The sequence below is a fragment of the Pelobates fuscus genome, chromosome 4 (genome assembly GCF_036172605.1).
Source record: "Pelobates fuscus isolate aPelFus1 chromosome 4, aPelFus1.pri, whole genome shotgun sequence".
Taxonomy (NCBI): domain Eukaryota; kingdom Metazoa; phylum Chordata; class Amphibia; order Anura; family Pelobatidae; genus Pelobates; species Pelobates fuscus.
Window position 1 is genome coordinate 84,448,768 of NC_086320.1, and position 16,615 is coordinate 84,465,382.

Genomic DNA, 16,615 nt, shown 5'->3' on the forward strand with positions numbered 1-16,615 from the left:
TCTGGTCTGAAACAAAAGCCAATTTATTTACTCTTGTATAAAATATAAAGGTTTAAACATAATATTCTTCCACGCAGAAACATTATGTTAATTTAACAGGCAAATTGAAATCTATTAATTACAAAAGGGGGACACAGTTCATAGAACAATGCACAAAAGTTAATACTTTGTTTCAAAAGCAGAAAGGTCACCTAAAAGAGAGCATTTATTTTCTGCACTTTGTATATACATATTCTAGTTTTCTTTTGGCTCTACGGGTCATCTATTTTAATAATGTTCTACTTCTCCAGTATATTATGTTTAGAATGTTTCCCAACATGCACCTGATCTCTCTCTCTCTCTCTCTCTCTCTCATTTAAATGTTTGCAACTGTAAACCTTAAGGGACAACAGGAGGTTTTCACTTTATCTGGCTGAGCAGCCATGTTGGGTCTGATTACTTTTATTTTGCTAACTGCTGCTTAGATCATGCACAGTTACAGGTAAGTTAGGCTGAGCATCAGCTGGTCACATATTAGTAGAGTCTGATCCAACAGATAAATTACATAAATACACATTTTTAAAAAAAGATTACGTTTCATGTAATGACCTTTTAAAAACAAGAAGTGAAAATCGGATGACAGCGGTCCTTTAAACTATTGAATATACTTAAGTATACATATGGTTATTTGTGCCCCACTGATTAAATACACAATGACCTCGAAAATGCATATCCTTAGTCATATGTGTACTGCGAGCAGCCACTTTATATGGACAGGAAAAATAACGAGCATCTAGATATAAAAAAAATTAAAAAAAAATAAAAATTTCTAGTAATGTAAAGTACAAGTATACACTTCTGAGCAACATACAAAATTAAAAAAACAAAAACAGTTAGACTGAACACAACAGAACTTACCGATTCCATGTTATATGTTACTTGCTGTAGCACCATCCTAATCAGACGTACAAGCCACTGCAGCATTGCATACTTCTAAATATCTCCAAACGGAATACTGTACAAACATTCCCAGGCTACCGAGAAACTGCTGTTCCATAGTCAGGCTGGAAAAGACAAATGTAAACCGTTTAAACTACTTGCCCTATATGGACAGAGTACTAAGGGAAAGCAGCACTGCATGAGACACTGAGCATAGTTATTCAAAGGGAAAAAGAGAGAACTAGAGCAATTGTCCATGCTCTTATTTATTATTTTGAAATCAAGCACATAGAGCACATTTTGTTTGTAGTACTCCTTACAACCTACGAATGTGTGTTGGTGCTGTTGCATTTGCCTCACTTTACACCACCATAGAAATTCAAGTCTTCTTATTTGAAGTTCAATGACACGAAAATGGAACCAATTACTTAATATCAGGTTTACTTATCCCTACATCTAAAAAATATTTTAATATCTATTTGTGGGGTGTATAAAATAAAATGCCGGAAGCCATACCAATTGGGTGCCTCCATTTTAGCTCCGTCAGTCATTGCTATAAGCTGGTAGTCGGCATACAGAAACCATACTGAGAAGAGGAGAAAATGGTTCGTCTTACCATTTTCATTGTGTTCCCTGGGTGTGCCGGGACTGTATGCTTTCTCTATTGCCGTCTGCCAGGTTTAAAGGGCAGAGCTTTCAACAGAGACTGGCAGCTATTATGGAGGCATTCAGTAGCAGTATAAAGAGGTGTGGATTTCTAGATTTCATTTTATTTCTAACAACTCACACATGCTTATTTGTTGAATGTATGGGGAAAGAAAACAAAATACTCAAAATCGTTGGACATCACAGTTCCCCTTTAAAACACAATATTGAGAAATATGAAAATTTAGTAAAAAAAATAAAATAAAAATACATATACACTGGTTCACAAAATGCTTGTGACAAGACAGCAGACATTTTGACTTGAAACGTTACTGTTAAACTGGTTATTCCACCTGTCATAACACCTATTATAGGCCGTGCTGGATATGGAGAAATGCAAAAGAACCTGCAGACAGCAAACACCTCCATCCCAGTCTGCTATTTTCAGTAAACCAGTTATGAACTAGAATGATCTGACATGAAATTTGACAGCAGAAGTTATATTGTGTTTATGATGTCTAAACACAGAGACTGCAGTTACCATCAAAATATCATGAGCAGGGCTATTTTCTTGGGTTTTAACGCAAGCAATAAAAAAAAGTTAAGGAGGGAAACCTGCACCAAGCCATTAATAAAACTAAATATAGATTTCATAATTGTAAACCAGCCAATGGGGAGAAAGTCAAGTCCACCTCAACACAATAACATCCAGTTAGTATATCAAGTCAAGAATAACGCAAGAAACACTATGGTTGTGCTTAACAACAGCCGATATAAACCAAGAATAACCTTCAGTTTATTGCAAAAAAAAATAAAATATGGTGCCCCAAAGGGAGATCCCCAGATGTTTTAAAACTACAGCTTTCATGATGCTTTGCCATTCTAAAAAGACATTCCACCCCTGATTTAGAGCAAATAACTAATCAACTGATTGCATGAAGGTTAGTGTAGAGTCATGTGTAGATAAAGGATCCATAAGTGGATGTTTAAGGATTGTCAAGTAATTGTTCATAACATCCTGACCACCAATGAGTCCTTCTGGATTAATGAACTGCAGAACCATTTTGGCAGATCCTCCAGGTGATGCATTCCAACTAGCATGTAACTGCAGATCACAAATCACCACTGGCAGAGAAACTAGTACAAGCCTTACAGCTATGTGGGTTTATTGGTGAACTATTGCTCCGACATGTTCCTTGAACAACCAACGCAGACAATATCTGCCAGTCCTCGCCGTTCACATGTAAAAGAATATAATGCTGTTAGGGATACTGCTCTCTCCTGGTGCTCCTCCTACCTCTCCCAGCGCTCTTTCAGTGTTTCTTTCTCTGACTCTGCCTCTTCCCCCCAACCACTCTCTGTCGGCATCCCCCAAGGTTCTGTCCTTGGTCCCCTACTGTTCTCTATCTATACTTGGTAAACTCATTAGCTCCTTTGGCTTCCGTTATCATTTCTATGCGGATGACACACAAATCTACTTGTCCTCTCCTGATCTCTCTCCACCTGTCTTGACTCGTGTCTCTGACTGCCTCTCTGCTATTTCCAACTGGATGGCTGCTCACTTCCTTAAACTCAACCTGTCCAAAACAGAACTTCTGGTCTTTCCTCCATCAAGTGTTATTACCCCTGTGTCTGTCTCCCTCCAAGTCAACGGCGCTACCATCACCTCTACCTCGCAGGCTCACTGACTGGGTGTTATGTTTGACTCCAAACTCTCCTTCACCCCTCATGTCCAATCAATCGTAAAATCCTGTCGCTTCCATCTCAAAAACTTAGCACGCATACCCCGGAAGCAGCTAAGGTGCTGGCCCATGCTCTTGTTCTCTCTCGACTGGACTGCAATACTCTTCTCAGTAGTCTTACGTGTTCCCAGATTGCAGCGCTGCAATCTATAATGAATGCCGCGCGAGGCTCATTTTCCTGTCTGCCCGCACCTCTCACGCCTCCCCGCATTGGCTTCCAGTTAGATATAAGGCTCAATTTAAAATTCTGGTGCTTGCTTACAAGTCCCTACATAATGCTGCTCCAACCTACCTATCCTCCCTAATACACTAGTATGTCCCGTTGAGGCCCCTACACTCTGCCAAAGACCTACATATATCCTCTGTCCGTACTCCCACCTCTAATGCTCGCCTCCAAGACTTTTCCAGGGCTTCACCTCTTCTGTGGAACTCCCTTCCCTTCTCCGTAAGAATTTCACCCAGTCTCCACTCATTCAAAAAATCATTGAAAACTCACTTCAAGAAAGCATCTCAATTAAACTGTTAGCAGGTTTTCATCCCCCACCCTCCATGACTCCTCTCCTGCAACTGTCAAAAATTACCTACTAAACCCTCAATTAATACTTTTCTAACAACCTACTTCGTACCCCTACTTTTACCCTTTGTGTCACTATACCCCACTCCCTCTAGAATGTAAGCTCATGGAGCAGGGAGCTCCACCCCTCTGTTCCTGTACGTTCAGTTGTCTGGTTACAATTAAATGTCTGTTAGTCCACCCATTGTACAGCGCTACGGAGTCTGATGGCCTTCTATAAATAATAATAATAATACAAATGTGTATCCCTAATGCTATAGTGTCCTAGTCACAATTAAGGTGACCGTCCCACACTACCAGAGTTATAAAGACAGTTGCAGTGCTGGTCTCTGGAGTACCGCTCCACCGCTTCCCCATAGGAAAAGAATTGGGAAGGCTTGTGCACATGTGTTATAAATCGACATGTTGTGGCAATCGAATGGTCTCGGAGACATGGCATAAAGATGAAGTGGTCTGAGACACCATTTCTAACGCCTCCTGAACAACTTGTACAATCTTGCACATATCGTTTTATACCTGCACAATCCAAAATTCACAGATCCACCAACAGATTCTTGGGCTCAATCTGCATCGATAGATATCCTTCTTTCAACCATACAAAACAGAAGGCCTGGGGCCTACACCACGCAAACCCTAACAGATCTGGATACCCTCCAAGACGGTGCCTATGCAGACACAAAGCCCCATTACTTTGCTCAAACTCACCAGGACAAATGCACACCATGGGACATCGTTCTCAGAAGCCAAACACCCCAGCTGAACACCGAGAAATCGGAGCAATGCTCCAAAGACAGGTACGGACCAAGATGGCACCTGCAGAAAGCCTCCGCACCGCGGTTTCAGATACATCCCCAGAGCGCGTGAGCAAGTTACCACGGCGAACGCGGAAGACTCGACCCCCACGACTAAGCGTGATCTGAAAGTCTTACTGCACAATTTTCACGAGGTACTTGCAACTGGACTTGCAGTACTACTCTCTGACATGCAAAACACCATTGACCGGGTCCATGCTACAGAAAAGGACATTATTTACATAAATGTTGGCCTAACACACACACACAAACCACAGTACAACAGCTAACTAAATCGCACCAAGCACTCTCTCATGGAAGACCGGTACAGACGTAATCAGAGGCATCCTGGCAGCAGTCTCGGCAGAGGAGTTGCCACACTTTGTAAGGAGATTGCTTGCGTCAATATTGCTCCCTGCAATGGCAAAGAAAATCACACTACATGGGGTATACAGAATCCCTAGTCCCATCAGACCATCACCGCACACCACTAGAGAAGTCATCTTAAGATGCACCTCGGCACAACATAAGGGCCATATAATGGCGGCCCTAAGAGGCAAGACGCCACTAAGATTCGAAGAAGCACAATTGACCCATCAAGATCTCTCTAGAACTACCCTACAATGGCACAAGTCACTCACACCAGTCACTTAACAATTGAGATCTGCAGGCATGGCTTACAGATGGGATATACCAGGCACACTACAAGTAACCCACAACGGAACTACTCACTCATTCACCTCATTGGCAGACACACCAAAGCTACTCTCATCACTGGGATTGGCAGAACCACTGACTGGCCCAGAAATCACTGCCCCTGGCAGGATTTGGGATCCGTGTACCATCACACCCTTTGTCCCAAGAGTGGGAGATGAGAGGCAACTAGGTACCTGAACGCAGCTGATAAAGATATTTGAGTCTGGCCTATATAAGAATGGCAGTAACGTGCAAATATAATGATATAATTTATTGTTCTCATATGGTTGCTCTTTAGTTGTTTTTTTATTTTTTTATTTTACCGTTTGCCTATGCACTACATTACTCCACAGAGTTTCCACTGAGCTCTACACTGACGAATGACCATCCCACCTTTGGGTGACCCGGACTGCTATAGAGACCACGTCAGCCCTTAATGTATATAACTCACAGTCAAGACACCTGACCAACTACTCCTCCTCCCCCCGCAGCCCCCTTGGTTAGAGGTACGGTCAGCTCAAATGCAAGACACCCCTGTAACAATTCCTAATTGGAATCCGCTATGCTAACACCACTACTAAGCAATCAATATGTCTGGACCGACACCACAGGAAGCTTTGCACAAACTCCCCACAGTCCTCTCGACCCTCAACGGTCTGCTCCCTGTAGTGGACCACTGTTCAAAACTAAACCCATGACTTAAACACTGTGTTCATACTCAGTTACACCTCACTTCAACCATGCACTCACCTACTGATAAATATTAGATTATTCCTGTTTATTAACAAATGCCCATGTTCCATGCTATTGTGGCATAATTGGCATGTATGTCATCTTATGGCGGGAAAAAAAAAAAAGAAAAAAAACAAGAAAAAGTATTTAAAAAAAGTAATCAAAGTAGTAAATTAAATATCTGTTAGGACTACCCGTTACCATTATATTACAATTCTTTTTTTTGTTTTGTTACTACTTTCAATATATTTTGACATTGCAGTCAAGCCATCTCTGAGATTTATCTATTGCTCTCTGGTGACCTGGCCAGAAGGTTTGCAAAGAAACACAGTGTTGACAGTTTATTTAAAGGAGGGTTCAAGAAATAGGAAAAACAAAAAGTTGATAGAGTACCATGGTTTGTTCACTAAAGTGAGATTTTTGGGGAATTGAAAAAATTGAATTTCAAATAAAAGCACAAAATACCCAAATTAGAAAGACTGAGTCAGTTATGCTTTTATTGCAGTTATTTTGGCCTTAAACTTGAAATTCACATTCTGATAATTCTTACCGTATATACTCGAGTATAAGCAGAGTTTTTCAGCACATTTTTTGTGCTGAAAAACCCCAACTCGGCTTATACTCGAGTCACTGTCTGTATTATTGCAATTTACATTGCCATAATACAGACTGGGGGCTGCAGAGCGGTTACTTAACTCTCCTGCAGCTCCTGTCAGCTCCCTTCTCCTCCGCGCTGGTCCGGTCAGCACCTCGGTCAGCTCCCAGTGCAAGTCTTGCGAGCCCCCCCCCCCACTTAACTGCCAAATAATAATAACAAAAAAAAATTAAAATATATATTTTTTTAAAAATAATAAAAATGCCCACCCCCACCAAGGCTCTGCAACACAAACACACACACACACACACACTGCACTCATTATATACACACACTGTAAATAAATATTCAATTAATATAATTTTTTTAGGATCTAATTTTATTTAGAAATTTACCAGTAGCTGCTGCATTTCCCACCCTAGTCTTATACTCGAGTCAATAAGTTTTCCCAGTTTTTTGGGGTAAAATTAGGGGCCTCGGCTTATATTCGGGTCGGCTTATACTCGAGTATATACGGTACTTTTTTGAATAAACCTGTAATCCTCTATGGCTTGAGGAAATGGTGTTCCTGTTCCACCAGTACAAGTCAGAGGCCTGGGATTGATAACACTGGGCTGTTGTAAAATGGTTTCCATCAGGACCAGAACATGGTCACATATTTTCTCCACAGAGTACTCTAAAGGATAACGGTTACCTCGAAACTATTTGTTTAATATAATAATCCTTTCATCAAATTTAAAAAAAATATATATTTTTTTAAATGAAGTATATGTAGTAAAAAAAAAAAAACAATGAGAAAAACTAAATGTTTATGTTGGTTTTCAAACACTGTCTGACCCAAGGAGCACGTGTATGGCTAAAGGATCTGGGTCATATACTAAAAGATATTCTCTCTTTTTTTTACAGATATTTATTTAATCTAAAAAAATATATATACTTATTGTCAAAACCTTCTGAAATGATTACAGTGACAGTTGTAATTTCAGCAACTATAAGACAGTAAGCTCATCACATTCACTTAAAGATAAATGGATGGAAGGCATTCACACAAACGTACACCTTCAAAATCTATTCACTGGCATATAGGGCTAATCACGGCTTCTCTCTGTTTTATATAGACTAAAACCACTATGTGCTAAACCAGGTAAAACCTGCAATGACAAGAAAAGCAGGGTGTATGGCATACCTTTAAACCAAAGGCATTTTACTGGAATTCAGAACAGCGTGATGCAATAAATGTTCACAAACTATCAAATTAACCTTTATAAAATATAATCTTGGTATAAAGATTTTCAAAAGAACACTTGTAACTGCATATAGATATATGAGCGTCATTCCTGCCACTTACAGCTGTGATCTCTAAGTTTTATACCTTTTTCAGCTGACTTTCCTGCTTGGGGTAGGGTGAATGTCACACTATATGTGAAGTACTACAATAAAACAATATGGGTCTACCGAACGTAAAGAAAAAAACAAACACACAACTACAGGTAAAAGCAAAACACATGAAAAATAAATGCACATACCTGACACAAACGAAGGACAAGCTTGCAACAGATCTAGCATTTCCTGTGTTCCTCAACGTCTGAAAGCTTTGGGGGGAAAAAAAAAAATAGAATAAAAACAAGGTGGTAAATTAAATATTGTTTTTACCTGGTCATGAAGTATCTGACAGAGACAATGAACACTGAACAAAAGCCTCCAGAATAAACCTCTCTTCTAAACGGTGAGCTCAGGGAGCTTGATATACTGCACTGAATGGAGAGAGAGGTTAGTTTTGAGAGAGGAAAAAAGCTGTCACTGAACGCTCATACAGGGCGTCTAGAAATAGTTATTATAAATGATTCACTGGGGTGGAGGCAAAGGGTCGGAAACACATACCTCCAAAATGTAATACAGAAACAAAAAGAAACAACAATTCATCAGTACTGTTCAGGCCTGCAACAAGCTGATTTCTATTAAAGGAACACTACAAATCCCTAGATCACTTCCGCTTGGTGAAATCATTTAGGGGTTAACCAAGTGTCCCCTTCTTTCTTACTTTAAAAACAAAAGTGCAGATTAGAGTAGAGTAGTTTTATAAACGTCCTGGGTTTCAACTGATAGCTGTCAGACAGGCAGGGAGGTGCTCTTCCTCACACACTGAGCGCTAGCTGAAATGGATGTGAGTCTTATTTTTTTAACTAAATTCAAATGATTCTCATGGAGAAGCATGGCTAGTGCAACAAAGAAACATTTAAGTGCATAAAGGGAATCAACACAGTAAAGGAAGAGATTATATTTAAAAGAAGAAAAACCACAACAAGAGGACAGTCTTAAATTAGAGGTGCAAAGGTTTAAAAACAATATCGGGAAGTATTACTTTACTGAGAGGGTGGTGGATGCATTGAATAGCCTTCCAGCTGAAGTGGTAGAGGTTAACACAGTGAGGGAGTTTAAGCATGCGTGGGATATGCATAAATCTTTCCTACATATAGGATTATTATTATTACAGTCACTAGAGTGTCCTGTGTCAGTACTGCGTAATACCTTTGTTCAGCGTCTCCACACTCTGCATGGAGGTGCTGAATGTTACCCATGGAGAACATGCGCAATATCCTCCCAATTTGGGAGGATATTGGCATTGGTTTAGCGGAGATCATAAAGATTGATGATCTCCGCCATGGAGGCGGGACAAGCTGTGGCGAAACCGGCACGGCGTGGGGAAAAAAAAAGGTGAGTAAAAATACATCTCATGTGATCGGAGGGGTGCAGGTACCTAAACAGACACACAAAAACACGACACATTCTCTCTCTCACACACACACACAAGCATAATCAGCCTGTAACCTAATTCAGGTGTTATGACCATCTCCTTACTAATGTGTCTCACATGTAAAACACTAGTTTATTCTAGTAACCTTCACTCACATAGTCAGCTGGTATACCACACCACTGACTATTACCCTGTTTTCTCCTGATGTCTCATATACAAAAATGGGCAATTTTTCTTTACGCCACAACTGTTATGCTTTGTTCAGATCAAAACATGCTACTGCTGTTGGGGCAAGGCATGAAAGCTTTTTATATTACCTCATGCATGAAAAATAAAGAATTAAAAAAAAAATAAAAAAAAATACTGACATACGCACACACATTCACACACTTTTTAATTTGAACCCACCCAGCCTCCCTACCTTTGGGAGAGCTGAGTGGACTCTCCCTGGGGTAAAGTGGGGCTGCTCTTCCTGTGTGCAAGGAAGCAGTGATCTACCTGCGGCTCCTCTCTGCTCCCTGTAGTGATGCCTGGCCGGAATTATGTCATATTCCGGCTCCCATCATCATTAGAGAGGAGCTGCTCCCTCGCTGCCCCTGCCTGCCGCCTCAATGCAGCCCAGGGCCATCGACTACACACTCCCTGAGCAGGCCGCCCTCATTCTCCCCAGGGCGGTCAGCTTCACGCTCCCTGTGCCGGCTGCCCCCATGCTCCCCACAGCAACCGTCCAGCTCCAATGTTCTCCCAACAGCAGCTTTAGTTAAAGGGCTGCAAATCCCAGGCACCTGGGCAAAATTTCTAGTCGCCAAGGCGCCTGGAATTTGTCAAGCCCTGCTTTAGAGTTTTCCAGAACTACTTCTGCAACCAAGCCTTGCTTGAATTTGAGGTATGCTTGGGATCATTGCTTCTTTTGGAAGGTCCAATGCCACTCAAGCTTTAGCTTCTTCACAGACGATATGATGTTTTCTACTAGGATTTCCTGATACTTTAATGAATCCATCTTGCCTTCCACATGGTGCAGGTTTCCAGTGCCAGAAGATACAAAACATCCCCAGAGCCACCAACATACTTAACTGTAGACAGAGTGCTCTTTTCAGCGTATCCTTCTTCTTCCTCCAAACATACCGCTGATCCATTGGGCTAAAAAGTATCAATTTAGTTTTATCGCTCCACAGAACTGAATCGCCAGAGTTCTGGCTTATTTATAGGATTTTGAGCATTTGGATCAGTAGAGGTGCACGTCTTAGAGATCTGGCATGGAAACCTTCTGTTTTTAGTACACACTGAAACCTCAGTGCCTGTTATCACCAAGTCTTGCTGCAGGTCTTTTGCAGTCACTCAAGGGTTTTTCATAACCTGCCTTCTCAGAAATCTGGTTGCAGCCATTGAAAGCTTCTTTTTTGTGCCCCGTCCAGGTAATCTAACCTTGGTTCCTTCAACTTTGAACTTGCAAACTATGCTTCCAAAGCTTTCTCTAGGAACATTCAGTGCCTGCGCTATCTTTTTGTATCTTGTTCCTTGTTTGTGAAGGGCGATGAGCTCTTAACTTTGTGGACCATTCTTTTGACTTAGCCATATATCTAACATGCAGTCTAACATGACACTCAACAAACCCATAGTCCGTTCATGTTTTTAAGTGTTATAGCTCATGCTCACCTGGTGCAACTAATGAAGCTAGCGGCTGTCTTAGTGTTGTAATGTAAACATTGTTGTTTCTCTAAAACAGCAACGTTTAACATTACAGCACTAAGTACAATAGGGACACTGTATCCAGACCAATTCAGTGAGCTCTGGTGGTCTGGGTGCCTATACTGCCCCTTTAAATAGGCTGAGGACACAAGGAACTGGCACATTCAGAGAAGCAACTGTTAACCTTTAAGTAATAGGTTGACAAATGTTTGTGGAAAGTAGTAATCACAGGGATATTCTTTCAAGATAATCAGATTTTTTTACGTTTCATAAACTAAGGCATTTACCTAAAGGGACATTATAGGCATCAAAACAACTTTAACTTAATGAAGCAGTTTTTGTGTAAATTTCATGCGCCTACAGAATCACTGCTAAATTTTTGGCCATACAGAAGTTCAATCACTTTTCTTACCGTTTATTCATCCCTAGCCACACCTCCTCTGGCAGTGACTCACACAGCCTGCATTAAAATTGTTTTTTCATTTTCAATCACTTTCTTTAGCTGTTTTAGCTTCTGGTTTGTAAATTGAAGTCTATCACACACAGGGGCCTCCTGCAGGGTCTAGAAGGCTATTAACAGTTCATGAGATAAGTTCTAAATTAAACAGAATGTGCAATAAAGGAAGTTCGAACAATAGATCTCTCTTTATAGGACCTGTTTAGGAAGGCTGTGTAAGTCACATGCAGGGAAGTGTGACTAGGACTGCATAAACAAAGTGATTTATCTCTGATATTGCAGAGAATTGAGCATATACACTATTTAATATACTTCAAAAAGATAACATGAGCAACCATTTTAGTAGCCAAGGCTCCCTGGGTCTTTAGGTTTGCCAAGAAGCAATTATAGGAGCACTACAAGTTGCATAACAACTACAAAAAGCCTACAGACTTGTTGGCACCTATTCCCGCATAATGTAATCATACTATTTGTGAAACACCCAGGATTTAATTATTTAATGAGAATGTGTGTACGTATGTAAATATATAAAATTTCATTTTATTTTTGTTACTAACATTTTTTATAGCTTCCAAATCTGCTCACTGTGTCCACAATGCTACCCTAAGAGAAGCATTTGATTAAAAACTGCCCAGCATTGATAAGGAAGTTAGTACTTGGCAAAAATAACATCAGCTTTGCTCCAGAAATTCAGAAAACAAAAAAAATCATATATAACAGTGCAAACGTCTGACAATCTCAGCCAATCCAATGCTTTCCCATAAGTAAGCATTGGGAGGCTATTGCGCATGTGTGTCAAAACGCTGTACTGCTTTGGTGGCTAATAAAAATGACTGCACATACCCCATTTGCAATACCCTGGGTTGTCTACTATTGCAAATGGTATGCCATCATGGGGGTAATTTTCATTCCTGGGCTACCATACGGTCTCAAAGGCAACAAAACCAACCTGGCGAATTTTAATGTGAAAAAACTGAAACACAAGCCTTATATTTGACTCTGCAACTTTTGAAAACACCATAAAAGCTGTACATGAGGGGTACTGTTATACTGGGGAGACTTCGCTGAACACAAATATTAGTGTTTCAAAACAGTAAAATGTATTACAACAATATCATCAGTGAAAATGCCATTTGTGCGTGAAAAATGCAAAAAAATGTCACTTTCACTGACGATAGCATCGTTGTAATACATTTTACTGTTTTGAAACACTTATAAATGTGTTCAGCAAAGTCTTCCGAGTAAAATTACCCCCCATGTACAGGTTTTATGGTGTCTTGGAAAGTTACAGGGTTAAATATAGTGCTAGCAAATTAAATTCCCTGAATGTTAATTAATAATATTATTAATAATAATAATATCCCATGGAGGAGTGATTACAATATACAGGATCTATCACCTTGAGCTCTGTTCTATTTCCCATATGCTGATCACAGTGCTGGAGCCAGGCTGCTCCCATACACTCAGTATAGGGGAAGCACACGGTCTATCAGTACCCCTTCACCCACTGTCACCCTACATACCTGCTGTCAGCCTGGTGCCGGTAGGTGACCCGGATCTCCAAGGGCCGCTCGCTCACGTGTCCCCTTCCTTTCTGTCCCGGTGTGTGACAGTTCACGCGGCACAGGTAACGACGTCAGCGCGCGCCAGCCAGCCAGCCGTGCCTGCGTCGCTCAGCGTGGGCGAAGTGATGCAGTGACGTCATGATTCAGCGCCCACACCCTGGCAGCCATTTTGGATAAGGGCACACCGGGTGCATGTTGGGATTGTCGGATTAACGTTATCATGTGTAAGAATTTTCAATGTCTTGTTTTATATATGTACGACGCAGTGCTTTTCTATCGGTTTGCTGGTAACGGCGATCTAAGGGCTGGGATGAGAAAACTCCAACCGTTTGAGGGCAATAGACAGACTCTCTGATACTGTATTGGGGGAACTTCGAGTAAAAATAATACACAATTACCGATAATAATAGGACGAGCTGAGCAGTGACAGGGCAATGTTAGTGTATGAGCTAGCCAGTGACAGGGCATTGTTAGTGTATGAGCTGTCCAGTGACAGGGCATTGTTAGTGTATGAGCTGAGCAGTGACAGGGCATTGTTAGTATATGAGCTGAGCAGTGACAGTGCACTGTTAATGTATGAGCTGTCCAGTGACAGGGCATTGTTAGTGTATGAGCTGTGCAGTGACAGGGCATTGTTAGTGTATGAGCTGTCCAGTGACAGGGCCTTGTTAGTGTATGAGCTGTGCAGTGACAGGGCATTGTTAGTGTATGAGCTAGCCAGTGACAGGGCATTGTTAGTGTATGAGCTGTCCAGTGACAGGGCATTGTTAGTGTATGAGCTGAGCAGTGACAGGGCATTGTTAGTGTATGAGCTGAGCAGTGACAGGGCATTGTTAGTGTATGAGCTGAGCAGTGACAGGGCATTGTTAGTGTATGAGCTGTGCAGTGACAGGGCATTGTTAGTGTATGAGCTGTCCAGTGACAGGGCCTTGTTAGTGTATGAGCTGAGCAGTGACAGGGCATTGTTAGTGTATGAGCTAGCCAGTGACAGGGCATTGTTAGTGTATGAGCTGAGCAGTGACAGGACATTGTTAGTGTATGAGCTGACCAGTGACAGGGCATTGTTAGTGTATGAGCTGACCAGTGACAAGGCATTGTTAGTGTATGAGCTGACCAGTGACAGGGCATTGTTAGTGTATGAGCTGAGCAGTGACAGGGCATTGTTAGTGTATGAGCTGAGCAGTGAGTGGACATTGTCAGTGTATGAGCTGTCCAGTGACAGGGCATTGTTAGTGTATGAGCTGACCAGTGACAAGGCATTGTTAGTGTATGAGCTGACCAGTGACAGGGCATTGTCAGTGTATGAGCTGAGCAGTGAAAAGGCATTGTCAGTGTATGAGCTGAGCAGTGACAGGGCATTGTTAGTGTATGACCTGACCAGTGCCAGGGCATTGTTAGTGTATGACCTGTCCAGTGCCAGGGCATTGTTAGTGTATGAGCTGTCCAGTGACAGGGTATTGTTACTGTATGAGCTGAGCAGTGACTGGGCATTGTTAGTGTATGAGGTGTTCAGTGACAGGGCATTGTTAGTGTATGAGCTGAGCAGTGACAGGGCATTGTTAGTGTATGAGCTGAGCAGTGACAGGGCATTGTTAGTGTATGAGCTGTCAAGTGACAGGGCATTGTTAGTGTATGAGCTGAGCAGTGACAGGGCATTGTTAGTGTATGCGCTGTCCAGTGACAGGGCATTGTTAGTGTATGAGCTGAGCAGTGACAGGGCATTGTTAGTGTGTGAGCTGAGCAGTGACAGGGCATTGTTAGTGTATGAGGTGTTCAGTGACAGGGCATTGTTAGTGTATGAGCTGAGCAGTGACAGGGTATTGTTAGTGTATGAGCTGAGCAGTGACAGGGCATTGTTAGTGTATGAGCTGTCCAGTGACAGGGCATTGTTAGTGTATGAGCTGACCAGTGACAGGGCATTGTTAGTGTATGAGCTGAGCAGTGACAGGGCATTGTTAGTGTATGACCTGTCTAGTGCCAGGGCATTGTTAGTGTATGAGCTGTCCAGTGACAGGGTATTGTTACTGTATGAGCTGAGCAGTGACTGGGCATTGTTAGTGTATGAGGTGTTCAGTGACAGGGCATTGTTAGTGAATGAACTGAGCAGTGACAGGGCATTGTTAGTGTATGAGCTGTCCAGTGACAGGGCATTGTTAGTGTATGAGCTGTCCAGTGACAGGGCATTGTTAGTGTATGAGCTGTCCAGTGACAGGGCATTGTTAGTGTATGAGCTGTTCTGTGACAGGGCATGGTTAGTGTATGAGCTAGCCAGTGACAGGGCATTGTTAGTGTATGAGCTGAGCAGTGACAGGGCATTGTTAGTGTATGAGCTGTCCAGTGACAGGGCCTTGTTAGTGTATGAGCTGAGCAGTGACATGGCATTGTTAGTGTATGAGCTGTCCAGTGACAGGGCATTGTTAGTGTATGAGCTGAGCAGTGAAAGGGCATTGTTAATGTATGAGCTAGCCAGTGACAGGGCATTGTTAGTGTATGAGTTGTCCAGTGACAGGGCATTGTTAGTGTATGAGCTGAGCAGTGACAGGGCATTGTTAGTGTATGAGCTGTCCAGTGACAGGGCATTGTTAGTGTATGAGCTGAGCAGTGACAGGGCATTGTTAGTGTATGAGCTGTCCAGTGACAGGGCATTGTTAGTGTATGAGCTGAGCAGTGACAGGACATTGTTAGTGTATGAGCTGACCAGTGACAGGGCATTGTTAGTGTATGAGCTGACCAGTGACAGGGCATTGTTAGTGTATGAGCTGACCAGTGACAGGGCATTGTTAGTGTATGAGCTGAGCAGTGACAGGGCATTGTTAGTGTATGAGCTGACCAGTGACAGGGCATTGTCAGTGTATGAGCTGTCCAGTGACAGGGCATTGTCAGTGTATGAGCTGAGCAGTGAAAAGGCATTGTCAGTGTATGAGCTGAGCAGTGACAGGGCATTGTTAGTGTATGAGCTGAGCAGTGAGTGGACATTGTCAGTGTATGAGCTGTCCAGTGACAGGGCATTGTCAGTGTATGAGCTGAGCAGTGAAAAGGCATTGTCAGTGTATGACCTGAGCAGTGACAGGGCATTGTTAGTGTATGAGCTGACCAGTGACAGGGCATTGTTAGTGTATGACCTGTCCAGTGCCAGGGCATTGTTAGTGTATGAGCTGTCCAGTGACAGGGCATTGTTACTGTATGAGCTGAGCAGTGACTGGGCATTGTTAGTGTATGAGCTGAGCAGTGACAGGGCATTGTTAGTGTATGAGCTGAGCAGTGACTGGGCATTGTTAGTGTATGAGCTGAGCAGTGACAGGGCATTGTTAGTGTATGAGCTGAGCAGTGACAGGGCATTGTTAGTGTATGAGCTGTCCAGTGACAGGGCATTGTTAGTGTATGAGCTGAGCAGTGACAGGGCATTGTTAGTGTATGCGCTGTCCAGTGACAGGGCATTGTTAGTGTATGAGCTGA

At 42.2% G+C, this 16,615-nt stretch overlaps 2 protein-coding genes across 2 annotated transcripts in view; one reads left to right on the forward strand and one right to left on the reverse strand.

Annotated features, from left to right (window-relative positions):
• Nucleotides 1-13,238, reverse strand: part of MTFR1 (mitochondrial fission regulator 1) — a 30,321-nt gene extending 17,083 nt beyond the window's left edge. The window contains exons 1-3 of the mRNA XM_063450406.1: nt 13,118-13,238; nt 8,220-8,285; nt 898-1,043 (exon numbers count right to left, since the gene is read on the reverse strand). Of these exons, the coding sequence (XP_063306476.1) occupies nt 898-963 (66 nt within the window). The 5' untranslated portion in view covers nt 964-1,043; nt 8,220-8,285; nt 13,118-13,238. The remainder of the gene's footprint in view (nt 1-897; nt 1,044-8,219; nt 8,286-13,117) is intronic.
• An 87-nt stretch (nt 13,239-13,325) lies between these two features.
• ARMC1 (armadillo repeat containing 1) overlaps nt 13,326-16,615 on the forward strand; it is a 44,645-nt gene continuing 41,355 nt past the window's right edge. The window contains exon 1 of the mRNA XM_063450407.1: nt 13,326-13,383. The gene's annotated coding sequence lies outside the window, so the exon portion shown is untranslated. The remainder of the gene's footprint in view (nt 13,384-16,615) is intronic.